The 20,903-nt window shown below is 35.0% G+C and overlaps 1 protein-coding gene across 1 annotated transcript; it reads right to left on the reverse strand.

Moving 5' to 3' along the window:
- Nucleotides 1-3,270: 3,270 nt before the first annotated feature.
- Nucleotides 3,271-4,944, reverse strand: LOC125585905. Its single transcript, XM_048755625.1, has 8 exons — nucleotides 4,896-4,944; nucleotides 4,685-4,801; nucleotides 4,490-4,574; nucleotides 4,278-4,407; nucleotides 4,103-4,195; nucleotides 3,788-3,907; nucleotides 3,518-3,709; nucleotides 3,271-3,438 (listed from the first exon to the last, which is right to left on the reverse strand). The coding sequence occupies exons 1-8, from the start codon at nucleotides 4,942-4,944 to the stop codon at nucleotides 3,271-3,273; spliced, it is 954 nt and encodes a 317-aa protein (XP_048611582.1).
- Between the last annotated feature and the right edge of the window lie 15,959 nt (nucleotides 4,945-20,903).

Raw genomic sequence — 20,903 nt, forward strand, 5'->3', positions numbered from 1 at the left:
ATCTTTTTCCCATTCACCAGCTTCATCAATATCCCTTTTCTCTGAAACCGTTTCGACCTTGCTGCGGCTTGATACACAAAGACATACTCTATGGGTTTTGAGTATCTCCAGCAAGTTTCGAACTTGTCTATCACTTGTAACATGAATGGGAAGACTGCCTGGAGCCATCATCATTTCTGCTGGTAATGAGTAGCTAATCTCCACACTCACTGTTCTCATGTCCAGGTTATAATCTTCTTGAGCCATTGCAACAAGTTCAGCATGTGTTGAATCTTCATTCAATAAAAACAATCTTGCTCCTTTGAGATCATCAACCACAAAATCCCAACGGAAATCTCTCAACAACCATTCTCCATACACTGCATGTAACTGAAAAATCATCTGCAAATATTCAAAATAAAACACATTAGTAAACATAGAGAAAATGAAGAAGTTCAATAAACATTGCCGCAGACGACTTAGCATTAAGTCGTCCAGAAGACTTAAAGGTAAGTCGTCTAAAGAGGTCACTTTTGCAATTGAAAATTAAAAGGGACGACTTAATTCTAAGTCGTCCGGCTTTGTTTGTTAAAAAAAAACTTCAGACGACTTATATATAAGTCGTCTACGAGAAACGGGCTAGTTTTGCATTTGACCGAATCGTGTCAGATCTTTGACTATTTCTGGACGACTTATAATTCAGTCGTCTCTGGGAAAGTTAAAATTTCAATATTTTATGAAAACTTGACGACTTACGTGTAAGTCGTCCTAGGTTAGTTTTGTAATTGAAAAATAAAACTTGAAATTTAACTTTCTCCAGACGACTTAGATGAAAGTCGTCCAGCTAAACGACTTAATTTAAGGTCGTCCGGGATAAGCAAGGTTTGACCAGAAAATTGGGAAAAATTCTGGACGACTTTGCTTTCCCCGGACGACTTTAAATTAAGTCTTCTGGAGGGACGACTTTATATTAAGTCGTCTGGTTAAAGTTAAATTATGAAGTTTTATTTTTCAATTACAAAACTAACCTAGGACGACTTACACGTAAGTCGTCAAGTTTTCATAAAATATTGAAATTTTAACTTTCCCAGAGACGACTGAATTATAAGTCGTCCAGAAATAGTCAAAGATCTGACACGATTCGGTCAAATGCAAAACTAGCCCGTTTCTCGTAGACGACGTATATATAAGTCGTCTGGAGTGTTTTTTTTTAACAAACAAAGCTGGACGACTTAATTTAAGTCGTCCGTTTGACCAGATGACTTACTAGTAAGTCTTCTACGCGAACAGATCTTGAAAAAAAATTCAAATTCGTACCTTAAACTAGGTGAGATGACTTCGTTTGCACACAGGGTCTTCTCCAACCACCCAGAACCTCAAACGAAAGCAACCGTAAGTCAAAACGAAAGAAATATGGCTCTGTCAACCATAGCCCATATTTTGAATCAAAAGCTTGAGTTTTTTGGATGAATATAGAGAGAAAGTGAAAGAAATGTTGTTTTTAGTTCATAACAATTGAAACAGAGAGAGTGTAAAGAGATTTACGTGCATTAAAGGGCAATAAAAGCTCCAAACAGTTCGTACAAGGTTGTTGCCACTATTCATTGCAGTGGCAATATTGTAAATACTTGAAGAAGATGAGGTTGAGACAGTAAAGAAGCCATTTTGAAAAAAAAAAAAAAAAAATGTTAATGGCATTTTCGTAGATAAAATGCAGGTGTGGGGTTAAAATCTCAAAAAAAAAAGGAGTCAAAAGAAAAGGTTAGTTTTCTGTTTGACTACAAGTTTTGAGTCACTTTTGCAAAAAGCCCTCAAAATAATGATTCAAGCAATATTACCACTTGACTCAGTAATTGAGTGTAACCCAGACAACGGATGATTAAGAACTTCAGATTGAGGCATAGTTGGTGAAGTCTGACGTGTGTTGGTCACATCAGCCAAGACCCTACTGAAAACACTTTTCAAAGGCAAAAGACCAGATTTATTCTGCATAACTTGAGGAGTATTATTAAGGATAAATCTCCAAAATAGTACCTTTCTAAGTTTATATCACAAAATAGCACTCAAAAACTAAAATGATCAAAATAGCACCTTTCTAAGTTTATCCTTTGAAAATTTTAATTTTTTTATTTTTCAAAATTTGAAATCTTATCCCCAAAACCTTATTTCTCAACTCTAAACCCTAAACCATAAACTCTAAACCCTAAACACTAAACTCTAAACCCTAAACCCTAAACCATAAACCCTAAACCCTAAACCCTAAATTCTAAACCCTAAACCCTAAACCCTAAACCCTAAAATCTAAACCCTAAACTCTAAACCCTAAACCCTAATCTCTAAATCCTAAACCCCACCCTTTAACTCTAAACCCTAAGTTTGTGACTTTTGATAAAACATTAAGTGCTATTTTTGTGACTTTTGACCTTGAATGCTAAGTGCTATTTTTGTTTTTTTCTCTATTATTAACTTCAGAGTCTGTTAAGAAAGCGGAATTTCTCTTCCTTATCTGAACGGATGATTCAGTCGGATATATCTCATTGATATTGCTGTTCTCGTCAGTCATAGGAGCTTACTCTTTGTCGTCAAATCCTTGAAACCATAATAATGGATGAAACCTAATTCTTTGATTTTTTGTGAAAATAGAATCAAAACACGCCTCAGATTTGATATTATTTTTAAATTTAATAGAATAAATTCTAACTTCCAACTTTTTAGGAAAGGTGTTTTATAACTATTTACTTTTGAGTCGTTTTGTCAATATTCTTAATATATTCTACATTGTCTTATAATCTCTAATGTCGTAAAGTTGAAATTTATGAAAATGTTAACATATATACAATGTGCAGAAATAATAATAACTTAAATATTCATTGTTGATTGTTTTACAGCTAATTTTTATTATCTTATATTTACATACTAAAAAAAAAAAGGCACTAAGGGACAAATGAGATACATCATGCGTATAAGCCTAAAATATTATTCATCAGAATATCAGGTAACTCATAATCTGAAACTGAAATAAAATAGCCGTAGAACAACTCTAATATTGTTTAGGTCAATTGGTTTATGTCATATCAGACAATTTCTATGTCCGGTATTTTCTTGTATATATTGTAGCAGACTCTATGTTTTTTGATAGTACTTTTGTCAGTAATTAGTATTTGAAAATATTAGAAAACCATATATTAAAATTAATCCAGAACAATAACAAAGAAAAAAAATCCAACTCCTTATTGAAACAACAAATTTAGAACACGGGAAATTTTAAAAAATCCAGCAAAATAATCTTCTTTAACTCGATCCAGAGTTATCATTTCTTGTCTTCTCGCTTTTGATCGCTTTAGTGCACTGCTTTTTAGAGGTAGAATGAAGTTCGGGTGCTTCCTTATTGTCTTCTTTTCTCTTGGAAGAAGGAGTAGAAACAATATCATCACTTTGATTTTCAATTAACATTGGCTCCTACACAACACGTGTACTGATTAAAAATTTAGTAACTTTCAAACTTTTAAAAAATTTCATAATCTTGAAAATATTTTACCTGGCTTGCTTGGGCTGGAGCAGAATAGCTCTCTGATATTTCAGAGGTCATTAGCATACGTAGGTCTTTCCATACCTTTCCAACTTTATAGCACCCCCCTGAAGCATTGTCTTTCTGAATGTAAACTCCAAACATAAATGTCTGTCCAACCAAATTTGTAATTTCCTCGGGGAATGGATCATCTTCTTCAAGCTGTCAATTATAAGATGTGTTATAGTATTTGCATCACAATAAATAAGATTCAATTGCAATAGTTGATAAAATATTAACTTCATCCCAAGAACGGTTTAGTAGGGTTGTAGCAGACGCAGGAACAACTCCAGTAGCAATTGAATCCAATAACAGGAAATGGGATTCGCCAGTATCATCCTTAACCAGTAAATTTTGAATCTGTAGTAAATAAAAAACAATCCAATATGACATGTTTACAATAGTTTTAAAGTCGTTCACTTAAGCTTGATTAAAAACTGAGTTATACCTTGGTGAAACAGAGGTTACTTTGGATTTGCATGCTTCACACCACCAGATGTGTGTAACCGTCTCTTTGCCATTTATTTTTTTCACCGTTTTGGAGTGGGGGAAAACCTTCTTGTTGTTACAACCTAGACAGCCAAAGTAATACCATCCCCAATCAGTATCAATGTCATAGATTGTTGCAACAACTCTGCATAGTTTTTCCTACAAAGAAAAATAAATTTAGAATTATAGGTTTATGTTTACACAGATAGATTATTTGAATATAGTTTCTAAAATATTTTACCTCAGTTGCTTCAAATAGCTCTCGGAGATTCCTTTGAGGATAATGCATCCATTTATCTCTCTTCATCTGCAACTCAAGCTTGTTCTCTTCTGATTCAGCTAGGGTTAAAGCTTGAGAATCACCAATATCTCTGCATTTTTCCGTGGTTCATATTTTCAAATACTCAATCTTATAGAGTAAAAGACGTATTGTTATAATAAAATGTAAAAGACCTTTGTTTAAACTCATCTGCTTCTAGTATCTCAGGATTGACAAACATCTGACTTGCGTCATAAGCATTTGAGATTTGAAATTCACCTAATAAATAAAATATGAAGAACCGGTTGAGTTAAACATTTAGATAGGTCAATATATATTACTGCCATATATAAATGTGATTTACAAAAAATAAGTTGAATATTACATACCTTTATATTGCCCAATCTTAGCAAATCGTAGTAGACATATTACCATGCCTTCGGTTTCTTGGCTAGCTGTGTGAAGATTCTCTGCAAATTTACCCCACAGGCAGCAATCTTTGCCCACTAAAAAGATAGAATATACTTAGACATTTATAACGTTTTATAAGCTCTATATATATATATACAAACAAACTAAACGCAGATCAGCATGACTTACCAAATGTCCACGAGTGTAAATTCCAACTTCTGTCGTTGTTTTCCACCATTACACCCTATGGTCTCGAGATCACCCAAGTCTTGAACTTGTCCAATAACATCTAGATCAATAAATTTAGGTGTTAGTTAGGTATATATGATTGGGTTTTTAAGAAATAAATAATTTCAAAACGTACCAATAAGAAAGTTTGGATTAAGAAGACCACTTTCTATGGTTTTAAAATCAACCAGATTAAGAAACATATTTTCATCTCGGTATGTAGAATCCGTGATTTTAGTGTTGCCATTAAAAGCTAATCAATACTTATGATCAGTTGATCTGTACGCTCCACCAGCACCACTTACACTGAAACGATCAATGTTTCTCCATACTCCAACACGGACATGTTTGGCAACTTCAGCAATGTAAGTCTTGTTACATGAAGCATGGATTTTTGTTCCCTTGGAAATGATAAAAGGAATTATATCAGTTAGCTTGTATCTTAACAAAATCAATAACAAATCTATATAGAACGTTAAATTTACATTTGCATCACATAGGATTAGTTCCAAAGATTCACCAACGTCTTTCATGAAATGTCTCCATGTATGAATGATCTTCAGTTGAATGCGACATGCAGTCTTGCGTGGTTTGATATCGTTCAAAAAAGTTAGCTGCAGATTGTTCGCCATTTTTTTCTGTATCTTTAGTTTTGATGAAAATCGTGGTTAAGAGATGCTATATTTATAATAGTTAGGTGGTACACCGGATTTAGGTTACGCAGACGTTGGACATTATATTTTAAAGATTTGATCAAAGATATTATTTTGTGGATTAAGGAATATTATTCTAGTGTTTATCCAAATTCGAATATACCTTTGTAATTCGAAAGCGTTAATACTAATCAAACTAAAGTAGGTTAGAGAAAATCCTGTAAGTATAATCACAATAATAACTGATAGTGATATTTAATAAAACTTGTAGAGGAAGCAATATAAATATTTCCGGATCTACCTAAACAAAATCGTATCTACAAAATATGGTTTTAAAATCTTGTTAACGATTTAGGTCTGATGATTGCGGATTTTTATATTTTAAATGTTTGAATCATATAAGAAGCTAAAATGGTTTGATTTGGTTTAGGTAGGGTGTATATTTTGAAATGAATATAAGCTGAATAAGGTGGTTTAGATAGCTAAAATAATTTCAAAATGTACCAATATTATGAGATGCTTATGAAATGAATAAGGTGGTATAGATAGCTTGGAATTTGTATTACGGTTTGAATAAGTTGAGATGAATAAGGTGGTTTATTCTTGTCAGTGTTATAGTGTTCTAACTCAATAATATAGTCATGGTTTTAATCTGAATGAGATCGATATGTTAAAGGACAAAAAGCCTTTTAACTAACGATGTCAAACCGTAATTTAGATATTTTGCTTCCACTTTGCATATTCGTTTGTTATTCAGATTTCACATTTATTGAGTTGTGTTTCGTGCTTCAATAAGCAATTTAAATGCCCCTTTATTATTAATATAAATTTATGACAAAATAAAATCCCCCTTTGTGTTTCGTGATATTTTTATTGTTTGATAAAATCAAATTGTAAAATCTTCATAAGAAAACAAATGAAAAGTACATTCAGAATATTCTTCAAATCTCGATGTTTGCTTCCCACGTAAAAGATATTGGATTCCAAACGAAATTACATTTGGACCAGCAACCTGGATTATCATTATCTTCTACTTCATGATGGAACTTGTTATTTTCCATCCAAACCATAAACTTGTTGTTTTCTGTGGTCGTGGACAAATCTTTTTGTTTTCTGGAGAGCTGAAACATATAAGAAAACCATAATAAGAGATCTGAATATATAATGAAAGTAAAAATATAAGCCACGTACATAAACACATAGTCCCATAGTCCAACCATGTAAAAATGTAATACCTTATCATGAGTGGGCGATGAGGATTGCAATGACTTTAAAAAACAGGATATGAACCACTTTCGCATTTTTTGGTTTCCTTGTCTCTGAGCCTCAGGTTTTATTTTCATGATATTGGTGAGATATGTGATGTTCTTGAGTTTGGTGAGACGTGTGGTTATATAAGATATACGATGGCGTTTTTCGGTAAGATAATAGTCCCATTTATTAAAATATTCTTTACGAAATTTTGGGGTTACAAAGGTCGATACATGATGTTATAATATATAGGGTTAGACCAAAACATAATAAAAGGAAAGAGTCCAAACAACCTTTATAAGTAGATTTATCAAGACTGCTTCCCTTTTAATAGAATAGATTCCTACGACGGCTGTGCTCTCCGGCGGTGTTGCGCCCATAGTGTTACTGTCGAAAAAGGTTTGTATGGCTTATTTTTGTTTTAACTTAATTTTTTTTGCTCCAAATCTTAAGTTCCACCTTTTTGCTTAGCCTTTTCTTAGTAAATCTGAAGTTTTGTATACTTCTTTTCTTTTTTTGGTGTTGGGTTTCTGATGTTCGATATGTGCTCAGATATACTTTTCTCTCGTTTTAGATCTACTCGGTTGGAGTGATTCCGAAAGTGGTGGTTTCTCTGGTTTTCTCTTGATCCGGTAGGGTTTGTGGTTCGTTTTGGAACCACCTATTGGTCTGGGCCTTAGTCTTGGAGGAATATGACGCTCTTGGTCTAGCTGCATAAGAAGTGGTTTCCTGTCACTGTCTTGCCTCGTTTCTGTAGGAGAAATCGGGTTAATTCTTTTGTTGAATGGTTCAAGATTACGGTGGTTATGTGGCTCATCGAGGAAGTGGTTTTCTGTTGGTGTAGTTGTAGAAGCGAACCCTGTTCTTCTTATCTTTCGCATTAGAGTAGGCGAGGATTATTTCTTCCTCAAGCTTATTACTAGTTCTTTTGTTCTCAGGTTGTTCTTGGTCATGGTACCGATGTCCATCACGTCCGAGTTCATTTATTGTTAGATGGTGTTTGTATGTGAGTAGTTTATGCTTTCCTTAGTCTAATTAGTATTGTCTCCCCAAACTTGGGGCCTGGTTTCCCTGTTTCTTAGGGTTTAGACTTAAAGAGGTATGTACCTGCTAGCTTGGTATTAGACGACAAACGCATCCCATCTTATAATTCTCTGGTTTTGTAATAAATTATTATTGTTAAAAATGGTATGTCAATTTTTTTTTTTGTTTTGAAGAAAATTTTCTGTTTGGTCCGTTTGGGCCTTGTTCCTTTAATAAAAGTCAAGATGATAAAAAAAATTTGACATGCACCACTACGCTATATAGTTATGCTAGATTTTAACACGTATTATAACATAGAATCAATACTGAACAAGCTATAATATTTTTAATAAAATAATTATTAAAAAGTTAATATGTATTAGTTGATTTATAAAATTTATATATTAGCAAAATAATATATATTTATATAACCATTTTTAACATAAGGTAATTTGTCAAAAATGAACCAAAAATTGAATTGGAATACAAATATATATTTTAAATTCAGCCAAATGCAAAAGTAACCTAAAAACAGTAAAATTACAAATACTAAAAAAAATATAAACAATATTTACCCTTATAGCTATACAAAGTTTTTCGAGACAATAGTTTTTTTTCAAGGGTTTAATCTTAAAATTAATTTATAGTGAATGTTGTTTTTTTATTAGAGAGAGTTAGAGAGAGAGGAAGAGAAATCAGGAGAGAGGGGGGGGGGGGGGGTCTAGTTAGTTAGTAGTGAATGTTGTTTTTTTTTTTGTGTATATAGGAACAAATTTCCCATAAAACTATAGATACAATATGATTGCTTTTTCTTTTTTTTACTCTTTAGCATAACAAATTTTATTTTTAAAATTTTCTCTATTTTGAAGTCATTTTAACGTTTTGGATATACATGTTCTTCAGACCTGAAGATAATATATTTTCGAAGTTCAAATTCAAAAATAATTTTGGTTTAATTAACCCTAAAAATATGATTTCACTGAAAATTTTAATTTACTGATTAAATATTAGTTAAACAGACTTCTTAGGTGAAGTTTACTTGAGAAGTTGGCTAATAAAGTCCGATATATAGTTCTTATATCTGAAAAACTTGCATATCCAAAAATGTTTTTAATGATTTTAAAACAGAAAACTTTGACAATATAACTTTTAAAGTAAATAAGTAGAAAATAATAACAAGAAATTTAATATATATTTTAATTTGAATCTAACAGATAAAAAGAAAAATATACTTTGTATTATTTTAAACTAAAACTTTTACGAATAAAATAATAACCAAACATATAGTATATAAATAAAATAGTTGATAAAAAGAAAGAGGGCTTAAGACGGCGTAAAGAGCCTAGTTAACTAATAAAGATGGTATGGGTTTTGACCATGTTATGATTTTAGAGTCCATATTATATACTTGAAGTTGTTTTGGTGTTATTTTGTGATGCACCGGGTTTAGGTCGCGCTTTGGATGCCAAAAAGACAATTTGAGATGCAAAATTGTGCAGACGCATCAGAAGTTTAGCCAATGGAGGATTTTCTACCGATGGATGAAGCACATATTTTGATACAAGATATAGAATTGAATTAGATTTCCAGTATCGCCGTTTTAAGGTTTATACATTAGTTAGATCGAACGTTGAGCATTTTACTGAAGAGTGGTCCATCTCACTGGCGAGGAGAAAACTGCAAGAATTCAGTTTGATCTAACTGGTGTCGAGCGACAACATGGAGAGTGTCGGTCGACACCATTATCCAGAGCAGCCGACTCGTGATTTAATGATGTTTTAAGATTTCCAACTTTGCCCCAAAGTTTCTAGTATTTATAAAAGAGTCCAAGTTTTACCATATTTTTATTGATTATGAGTCATTGTTGACGGTTAATTTTTATTTTAGTTTTGGAGAAAATATCATAACTCCTTTGGAGGCCGATTGGAACTCTTTTTTTTATTTATATATGATATATAGAAGATGATTTATGTTTCCGTTTTCATGTCTGAGTAGATCACTTGTTAAATTTATGGAATTTTAGGGTTTGATGAATTGTTAGGGTTATCAATAGGATTTTTCATCATGATTGAATTTAATACTAGATTCGGATTAACGACCTGAGATCTAGATCATAGGATAATTGGTAGACAAGAGAGTGTTATTGACTACCTAAACTATCATGTATGAGCTAAAACTTATTCACTAATTCCATCTGAGTCCACTCATGCAACACAAATATTAAAATCAGCTCCATCTGAGCCCGCTCACGCAGCACACAGATCAAATGTTCCACGGTTGAAGTCCAGAGAATCCCAACTTTACCAGTGAACTTTTGAACACGACACCGCATTGATCAGATTCTCTGCAGCTTCTAGCCCTCGACCAGACTTCAACAGAATCTCAATATAATCTTCATACCTTCGGTAAACACTCAGTGAAATATCCACAAAAACAACACTAAAATTGTATGATAAAGTAAAACAAGTGTCTTTTAAACTTGTTTTACTTGAGAAGTTTTCTGAGGATTCATGATCCTAAAAATGGAAAATGGAAAATGGAAAAAAAAAAAATTAAAGTGGACATGCAGTGGCTTTGGGTGCACAAGTTTTGTATCACTCAAGTAAGATAAGCTAATAACTAGTCCAAAATGATAGAATAAATATAGTCAACATATTTTCAGAAAAGGGGACATATCAATTTGACAAATAAAATCTCATAGCACTAGTCTCCATCTTTATCATTTGATTAGAGAAACTTCTTTACATTGAAATGATTAACATGCAATGTAAACTGTATACATTAAAATCCTTAACACCGTAGGTTTAATTCTGGTTTGCTAGGAATATAAAACTCATAAATGGATGTTTTAGACATTTCAGCAAACACCTTATTGACACATAACATCTAAGATTGCTAAGTCTACTCTTAAAAATTTAAACACCCGTAATTAATGAGAACAACTCAAATTTAACCATAAGCATCATAATAAAAATCAATCACCATAATCAACCAAACCCCTAATAAACTGTTAAAACTACTCACTATTTTTTAATAAACACAAAATCAGTTGTAACTATAGATATGATAAAAGGTAGACAATTGTAATAAAATAAAAGGAAACCAACATTGTAAAATGTATGATAAAGTAAAACAAATGTCTTCTAAACTTGAGACTATACAATTGAGAAATTTTTTGAGAATTCACGATCCTAGAAATGGAAAACCGAAGAAAAGAAATTAAAGTGGACATGATGTGGCTTTGTGTGCACAAGTTTTTCATCACTAGAGTACTATAAGCTAGTGACTAGTCAGTAGTTCAAAAAAAAAAAGAGCTAGTGACTAGTCCAAAATGGTAGAATAAATATAGTAAGATAATTTCAGAGAAAGAAGACATATCAATTAGACAAATCTAATCTCATAGAAATAGTCTCCATTTTTACCATTTCTTTAGACAAACTTCCTTATATTGAAATAATTAACATGTAATATAAACAATAAAGAATTCCGTTAAAACCTGTTAACACCCTAAAATCAATTCTGGTTGGCTGGGAATATAAAAATCATAAATAGCTTGTTTAGACATTTCAGTAAACAACTTATTGACCACATCTAAGATCGCTAAATCAACCTTAACAATTTAAACACCTTAAATAATGAGAACTACTCAAACCTAACCTTAAGCATTATAATTAAACATCAATCCCCATAATCAACCAAACTCCTAATAGAAAAGTTTACTCACCAATTTTCATTGAAAACAAAATCAATCATAACGAAAGATATGATAAAAGGTTATAGAACTATATATCTTATTAAAATAGAATCACACAACTTTTTCATAAGTGAGTTTTTAACTTCAATTATCTCTTATAAATTATTGAATGTATGTATTTATAACATTACAACATAATTTTGTCAATATAGGAAATTGTTTATTAAATGTGGTATTTATTTTACAATATAAGATAAAAAAACATACTCATTAATTTAATTAGAATCTATACTATTAAAGCAGGATCCTATTGTCATAATTACCTTAGGGGCATGTTTCCTTCACTAACATTGCATGTTTCATTAAGGGCAATTAAGTAATATTAATAACAAATCTATATTGGGTCATTATTTTTGGATCCAGCCCAAATCAAATCTCTCTTGGGCCATTTGGGCCTATTAAAAATCAGATTCAATTCTCACCTTTTTTTTTTCCTTTGGACCATTGAGTCGAAGTTCAAATAATTTTTTTTCAACTATTCTTAGTTATTATTTTTTTCTTTTCTTAATATAATTTAAGCATTCATAAAAATAATTGAATTTTTTTATTGAAAAGTATAAATCTTTATTAAAAGTATATAATTTTTTAATTAAAATATTAACCCCATAATAAAATTAATTTATCAGAGTTATACCAACTTAATTCATTAAAAAAATAAAGTTTATTTTTTTTAACATAAATAGTCATTTAAAATGAAATACGATAAATAAAGATAAAATTTTTAAGTCTTTTATAAAATAAAACACAAATATATGAAAATGTGACATTTACTAAATATTTGTCAATTGAAAAAATAAACAAAAATAAACCTGCGCTTTGAAAGCGCGGGTCAAAATCTAGTATCTTCTTAAAGTGCATATCCGAATCTAGTAAAAAAAAGAAACAAAATAATTATATTTTAAGTTAGATAAGAGTAGATCAACATCTTCATATAAGCCTCTTTCATCTCTAAAATATCTGAGAAAGTTGGCTATCCATCTACAAACCCATTAAAAGTTTGAGTTTGTGATAGCATTAAATTTCTTAAATTTGAAAAAGGCTCAGTTAACTGGTTCATAGAAGATAAATGATAAATATTTGAAATAGAAGTTATTTTGGCACCAATTCATATCTGCTGCTGCATCACCTTCAAACCGGATAGCGGACCCTTGTTCCAATTTAAACAATTTGATGCAATCTCAAACTTAAGCCTTTCATGGGTTTATTGTTGGACCGCCAACTTCCCCAATTTTTTTGGAGATGAAAGAGACATATATCAAGATGTTGATCTACTCTTATCTAACTTAAAGTAGAATAATTTTATTTCTTTAATTTTTACTAGATTCGGATCCGCACTAGTAAAAGTATTGTAATTAAATTATTGAGAATATTTTTATAATATATTGTAAAAGAAATAATCACATGTAATGAAGTTCCTAGATTGAATAATTTTTGTTGGGATATTATAAAAACATACCTTTAATGCTTTTTAAGAGATAATCCGACTTAAAAATCACTCATGAAAAGGTCGTATTATTTTGTTTTAATAAGATAGATAGTTGTCTACCTGTTATTACTTCTTTCGTCATGATTGGTTTTGTTTTTAATGAAAATTGGTGAGTAGATTTTTAAGTGCATTAGGAGTTTGGTTGATCATGGTGATTGATGCTTTGTTATCACTACAAGAAAACAGCGATATTCTGACGGACATTCCGACGGAAAATGAAATCCTCGGAATATACCGAGGAATTTCCGAGGAAATTCCGAGGAAACACAAAATTGGGTTTCCTCGGAATTTCCTCGGAATATACCGACGGAATTCCGAGGAAACTACAGTCCGTCGGAATATTCCGAGGAAAACTCTGTTCCTCGGAAAAAACCGATGAATTCCGAGGAAATATTATAGCCGTTGGAGAGCCGTTGGGGGATTTTACAAAATTCCGAGGAAATTCCGACGAACTAGTTTTGTCCGTCGGAATTCCGTCGGAATTTCCTCGGTATGTCGGCAGGATTTAAACTATAAATACAAGCACTCCTCTTCCTCTTCATTCACTTCATATCTTCATCCTCCCTCTTACTCTATTTACACACGAATTTGATTCATAAAAAATATGTCTTCTTCAAATTATTTTCGTTCTTGGATCGATCGACCTCATTTGGATCCGAACACGAGATTGCTTACGGAAGAATACCAACGAGGTATAACTGAATTCATGGGGTTAGTTCACCGACAACCGGAAGCAAAAACAGGTATGTTAAGATGTCCTTGCTCTAATTGTAAAAATAGAAAGGTTATTAAAGAGTGGGATGTTTGGACTCATCTATATTTGAGTGGGTTTACACGAAGTTACAAAATTTGGTATCATCATGGGGAAACTGATTATGAACATGGTAGTACTAGTGAACCTCAGCCAGCGGTTAGATTAGAAGAACCAATTAGAACGGATGTAGATTATGGTGTAGGTACTGAGCAGATGGTAAATGATCATTTTAGAGGGGAAGATTTACCCAATGCAGAAGCTAGGAGATTTTATGATATGTTGGATGCTGGAAAGCAACCATTGTACGAAGGTTGCAGAGATGGTCATTCAGCTTTATCATCTGCTACAAGATTGATGGGCATTAAAACAGATTATAATTTGGCTGAAGACTGTGTGGATGCGATTGCTGATTTTGTAAAAGGTATTCTACCCGAGGATAATGTAGCTCCTGGTTCATACTACGAGGTTCAGAAACTCGTAGCTGGTCTTGGTTTATCGTATCAGGTAATAGATGTATGCAGCGACAACTGCATGATTTATTGGAGGGTGGATGAACAGCGGGTTACATGCAAATTTTGTGGAAAGCCTCGTTATAAAGATACAATTGGAAGAGTTCCAGTGCCATATAAAAGGATGTGGTATTTACCTTTGACGGAAAGGTTGCAGAGGTTGTATCTGTCTGAACGCACAGCGCAACCAATGAGATGGCATGCGGAGCACTCAACAGATGGTGAGATCAGACATCCTTCAGATGCAAAAGCGTGGAAGCATTTCCAATCAAAGTATCCCGACTTTGCGTATGAGAGAAGAAATGTCTACCTTGGATTATGTACTGATGGTTTCAGTCCGTTTGGCAAGAGTGGAAGACAGTATTCTCTATGGCCCGTCATTCTTACACCATACAACCTCCCCCCAAACTTGTGCTTGCGACGAGAGTTTTTGTTTCTCTCGATTCTCGTTCCCGGACCAGAGCATCCTAAGAGATCACTTGATGTGTTTCTTCAGCCACTAATATATGAGTTGCAACAACTATGGGCTCAAGGTGCTGAAACATACGATGTTTCGTGTAAAGAAAACTTTCAAATGCGGGCAGTACTAATGTGGACAATAAGTGATTTTCCAGCATATGGTATGTTGTCTGGATGGACAACGCATGGAAGGCTATCATGTCCATATTGTCAAGATAACACTGATGCTTTCCAACTAAAGCACGGAAGGAAAACGTGTTGGTTTGACTGTCACAGGAGATTCCTACCACCTGATCATCCATATCGTAGGAGTAGGAATTTGTTTACGAAGAACAAGAGGGTGTTTGACAGTCCACCTCCGGAAATTTGTGGGAAAGATTTGAAGATACAACTAAGAGATTTTGGTGCAGAAAGGACGCCAGAAGTCGGTGGACATGAGCGTTTTCCGGTAGATGCTGTTGGAGAACTACATAACTGGCACAAAAAAAGTATTTTCTGGGATCTGCCATACTGGGAGGATCATCTGCTAAGGCATAATTTAGATGTCATGCATATTGAGAAGAACTTTTTTGACAATCTCATGAACACGATCCTTAATGTTCAAGGTAAAACAAAGGATAATTTGAAGTCAAGACTGGATTTAGTCGATATATGTGCTCGTTCAGAACTTCATGTTGATGAGAATGGTAGGGCTCCTTTTCCCATATACCGACTTGATGCAGCGGGAAAAGATGCGTTCTTTGATTGGATTTCAAACGATGTGGAATTTCCAGACGGTTACGCATCAAATTTGCGTAACTGTATCGACAGAAAGGAAGGAAAGTTTACTGGCTTGAAAAGCCACGATTGCCATGTAATGATGCAGCGCCTCCTTCCGTTCGCCTTCAAGGAAATATTACCACGAAATGTTCATGAAGCAATTGCAGGGATAAGTGGTTTCTTCCGCGATTTATGCACGAGATCAGTGACTCTTGAAGGTATTGAAAATTTGAAGACTAACATAGCCGTGATTCAGTGCAACCTTGAGAAGATATTTCCTCCCTCATTTTTTGATGTTATGGAGCATCTTGTTATTCACCTGGCAAGAGAATTGGAACTTGGTGGTCCTGTGCAGTATAGATGGATGTATCTGTATGAGCGGTATATGTTCCATTTGAAGAAGATGGTGAAAAATTTAAGTAGGGTGGAAGGTTCTATAGTCGCACAGATGATCAATGAAGAAACTTCAAACTTTGCCGAGTACTACTTTCCAGCAGAAGTTCAGACCAAAAACAGAAGACCTGCTCGGCATGATGATAGAGGCGAACGGGCAACATATCATGTTACGGTTCCAGACATTTTCACAGACGTTGGACGACTTAGCGGAAAACCAAAGGACCGTCGACTTACTGAGCAGGAGCGCAGTCATTTGCAAACATATTTGCTCACCAACTGCGAAGACGTTCTTCAATATGAGAGGTAAATAAATGAGCTTACAAATTTTTATTTTAACAAGTTGAAATTTAAATCTTAATTAATTACATTATTGTCATCATATACAGGATTTTCATGGCAGAAAAGCGGTTCGAGTATAGATACGCCACAGAGGACGAACTAGAAGAAATGAAGCAGAGAGAATTTACTGGATGGATGTTTACTTATGTGAGTGCTTTAAACAAATTAAAATATATTTTATCACATATTTATACTAATTCACATTTATTGATATAATATATATATATGTGCTATTAATAGGTGTCTGCTGGTTTGGCCAGAGGTGAAACATTTGACGATTGGATACGTGAGATGGTCGTTGGACCAAACTTTGTTGTGAAGTCATATCCGAGATTTTGTACTCGAGGATATGCATTCACAACTCAGAAGAGGAGACGTTCGAGTACGACTTATGATGCTGGCGTTTGTTCTGCATCAGGAGATGATGTATACTACGGACACATACATGAGATTTTGGAAATCAAGTATTTGGGCATGGTTGGATTGCGCTGTACTGTTTTCTATTGTGATTGGCACGACAACACCCCAGATCGAGGTGTGAGAACAGATGCATTTGGTGTTACATCAGTAAATTCGAGGCGAAAGCTGCAATATTATGATCCTTTCATTCTTGCTTCCCAGGCCGATCAGGTAATTAAATGTTAATTATTCAGAATGATTCATCATCATGTGTATTAATTTATAATTTTTCTAAATGTTACAGGTTTGTTATATCAAGTACCCCCGGGTAAGGAACAGAGATGATCCATGGGTTACTGTTACAAGACTCAACCCGAGAGGCCGAGTTCAGGGAAGTTCTGAGCTGGAAGACCCACTACAACCAAGCACATCCGGCAACTGTAGTGCAGCAGAAGATTTAGCTGGAGTTGGCCTTGTAGTCGATTTAACCGACTTTGGAGAGGAAGCCGTCGTTCACGTAGAGGATGAACCAGTAATTGGAGAGTTTCACCAAGATCCAGATTCAGATTCATCTGGTGATGATGACTCGGAAACAGACTACCATTGAACTTATTTTTTTTTTTTTTAAGAAATACCGAGGAAATTCCGAGGAACACTTGATATAACCTCTTTCCTGGATAATAGTTATTTGGTTTATCTAGCAAGGCAAAGCTGAATACGAATTAAAAGCTACACAAAACACAACCAAATAAAACAAAGAAACCATGTAAAAGAAATACGAACTCATAATTAAGAAACCTAAAAAAAAACTCAGTTCAAAATTAACAGAAAATAAGACCATAAAACGTTAGAATAGAAAAGAAAATAAAATAGCCGGTGATAGCTCCTACTCCTCGTCTCCTGCTCCAGATGTTCCTGCATCGTTGGGTCTCTTGGACCTCTTTCTTACCATGTGTGTACCACTCGAACCCGAACCAGAGCTGGATGGAGAGTTGTCCCGATGAACTACATCATCCTTTTGGCAACGACACGGCCTGATACGTGAAATGGCAGCCCAGATCTTGTGTAGCATGTCGTTGTTTGTCTTTATGCTCTGATCTCTCCAATGTTGTTGCTGGCGCGAAGTGGCGTTCGGTGGAAGCTCTTGCAGCTTGTACTGGCTGGAGTCTGATGGGAGTAGCTGATGGGGTTGTGAATCATCTGGAATGGCTTGTGCAGCCTCATCTTGTCCTTCTTCATCAACCACGCCCTTGCCTTTGGTCTGATATTTTGGCGTGAAGAAGGATGGCTTGTCTACTAGTGCGGTAGCAGGGGGTAGAAACTCAACTGCAGCCTCTGAAAGTAGAGCAGTCAGGCCGATCTGAGGCAGGTGGCAGTAGAGTGTTTTCTTCGCTCGGTCCTGGAATACGTAGACGTAAGGACCATCCCGATCGATCCTCGAGTGGGGACCAGCTATGAACTCCTTACTTACTAGAGAAATGACATCCAGGTAGTTCCAAGCAATGTTGTTCGATCTGTCCAGTGCTACCTGGTGGTTCTCACAGTCTACACCCACATGTCTAAGGATCCGAGTAATCACTGCACCAAATCCACATGCATTGCTCTTGGATTTGGTTACTTTCCCCTTGTATCCTGCTAAGTTTGCGGCCAGCACCGCTCCCATGTTGAAGGCAGTAGCAGGTGGGAATGTAGAGTTTCCAAATGCCGGTAGCAAATGCCTCACACCTTGGTACAGGAGGCACAACTCCCATTGCGTGACTGATGCGGCTGTGGTTGTCCCGTATAGCAATGAGCCAATGAGGCGTGTCGCATATCTCAGTACTGGGCTCCGGATAAGTGACTCCTTTGCCTGAGAAGATCTATAAACCCCTGTGCCAATCGTTTCCCAGAAGTTCAACAGCTCTGAAGTCCAATAAAGACCATATGTCCTCTCCCCCGCACTCAATCCAAATAGTCCGCAGAGGTCTGTGAAAGATACCTCATAGTATACTTTCTGCACTACGAATGCCAGAAAACCTTCCTGATGGCTATCATCGGGACGGGTGACGTATGCGGATGCTATGAACTGGCGTACCAACTCCGGATAAGTGGGTTCCTTGAGGTTGCATAGTTGGCCTAGACCCATGTTCTGGAACAGTCCTTCAATGTCTGCTTTGATTCCCAATATTGTCATCGTCTCAGGACATGCTAGTTGTGTAGCCGGAACGGCTACCTTCTTCATGTTGTTGTAGTGGGTGGTATCAGACTTATCCCACTTCTTTGGCCTTTGCTTCTCCAGCTGTGACGAACCCGCTTCTTGTGTGTTTTTCTTTGCTGATGTTTTCGTGCGCTTCATTCTCTACAAAATAGAATCATTGCTCTCAACATGGTTATAATCAATTAAGAAGGCAAAGCTGAACATGAAAATGAAAAGCAAAATCGAGTTGTGATAAAAAAAAACGAAATTGAAAAAAATTCTCTATCCCTAAATCATCTCAAATCATGTTCCAAACTCGTTGATCACAGACAATTGTGTTCTATTCCATGTTTAAACATCTGTTTCATGCATATTTGATCAAGGAATCAACACGGAAATAAGAAATTCACAAAACCCAAAAAATTGCTCAAGAACACGATTTCAGAATGTGGAGATTCGCGGAGTATACCTGTCTTAGGGTGAAGACGAGTGTAGGAATCAGGTAGAGCTCGAAAAATCAAGTGGAATAGAGCCCAAAATTGTTCAAATCGGATGATTATAGAGAGAGAAAGGGGGGGGCGAATTATAGGGGAAATCGGAGGGGATGAGAGTTCTAAGGTTTAGATCCAAAAAAGGTCGGGTTTTGCCTTATAATTCTGTTTTCCGAACACGCATCGATCGATGCGTTTTGTTTCTATAACGCATCGATCGATCACATTCTTACGGCCCGGGCCATCTTGGTAATCGATCGATGCGTTTTTGTTCTATAACGCATCGATCGATGCGTTTTTAAAAAAACATACAAGATTTTCCGAGGAAATTCCGAGGAACAATTCAGATTGTCGATCGATCGATGGGATACTCTCATCGATCGATCACAATCTTACGGCCCGGTCCATCCTAGTAATCGATCGATGCGTTTGTGTTCTATAACGCATCGATCGATGCATTTTTAAAAAAACATACAAGATTTTCCGACGAAATTCCGAGGAACAATTCAGATTGTCGATAGATCGATGGGTTACTCTCATCGATCGATCACAATCTTACGGCCCCGTAAATCCTAGTAATCGATCGATGCGTTTTTGTTCTATAACGCATCGATCGATGCATTTTTAAAAAAACATACAAGATTTTCCGATGAAATTCCGAGGAACAATTCAGATTGTCGATAGATCGATGGGTTAATCTCATCGATCGATCACAATCTTACGGCCCGGTCCATCCTAGTAATCGATCGATGCGTTTTTGTTCTATAACGCATCGATCGATGCATTTTTAAAAAAACATACAAGATTTTCCGAGGAAATTCCGAGGAACAATTCAGATTGTCGATAGATCGATGGGATACTCTCATCGATCGATCACAATCTTACGGCCCGGGCCATCTTAGTAATCGATCGATTTGTTTTTGTTCAAAAACGCATCGATCGATGCGTTTTTTTAAAAAAAATTACGTTTTGAAACCCCAAACACTAGTTCGTCGGAATTTCCTCGGAATATTCCGAGGAAATTTCGAGGAAGAAGAGGGTTTCGTCGGAGTTCCCTCGGAATAATCCGAGGAAATTCCGAGGAAATAGGGTTTTTAAACCGAAAACAACGTTTTGCCGTTTGAATAACACCTATATAACCCTTATTAAGTGTCTTACGTTCATTATGAAGTCAAAAATTTGTTCCTTACCGTATAATTAACACTTTTCCGATTGTATGAACGAAATCTCGCAACATAAGAGAAACACTTATACCTTTTAACGAACGGTAAAGGGAATACTTTCAATTAGTTTTGAAATTTGTTATTTCATGGTTTATGCTCATGTATACAAAGAATCCTCAATGGTATGCATTACAATTGTATAAGAAATGAAATACGGCAAAAAAAATTGATGTTTTGAAACCCCAAACACTAGTTCCTCGGTATTTCCTCGGAATATTCCGAGGAAATTCCGACGGATATTTTACTATCTGTCGGAATTTCCTCGGAATATTTTCATTTTACCGGGCAAATATTTCG

The sequence above is a fragment of the Brassica napus genome, chromosome C4, assembly GCF_020379485.1.
Source record: "Brassica napus cultivar Da-Ae chromosome C4, Da-Ae, whole genome shotgun sequence".
In the NCBI taxonomy this organism is placed as follows: domain Eukaryota; kingdom Viridiplantae; phylum Streptophyta; class Magnoliopsida; order Brassicales; family Brassicaceae; genus Brassica; species Brassica napus.

Coding starts and splice junctions, on each gene's coding strand:
- LOC125585905 (XM_048755625.1), bottom strand. CDS start 4,944: ATGGTGGAAAACAACGACAGAAGTTGGAATTTACACTCGTGGACATTT. Junction 4,802..4,895: donor TTTACACTCGTGGACATTTG/GTAAGTCATGCT, acceptor CTATCTTTTTAG/TGGGCAAAGATTGCTGCCTG. Junction 3,908..4,102: donor TAGGTTGTAACAACAAGAAG/GTTTTCCCCCAC, acceptor TATTTACTACAG/ATTCAAAATTTACTGGTTAA.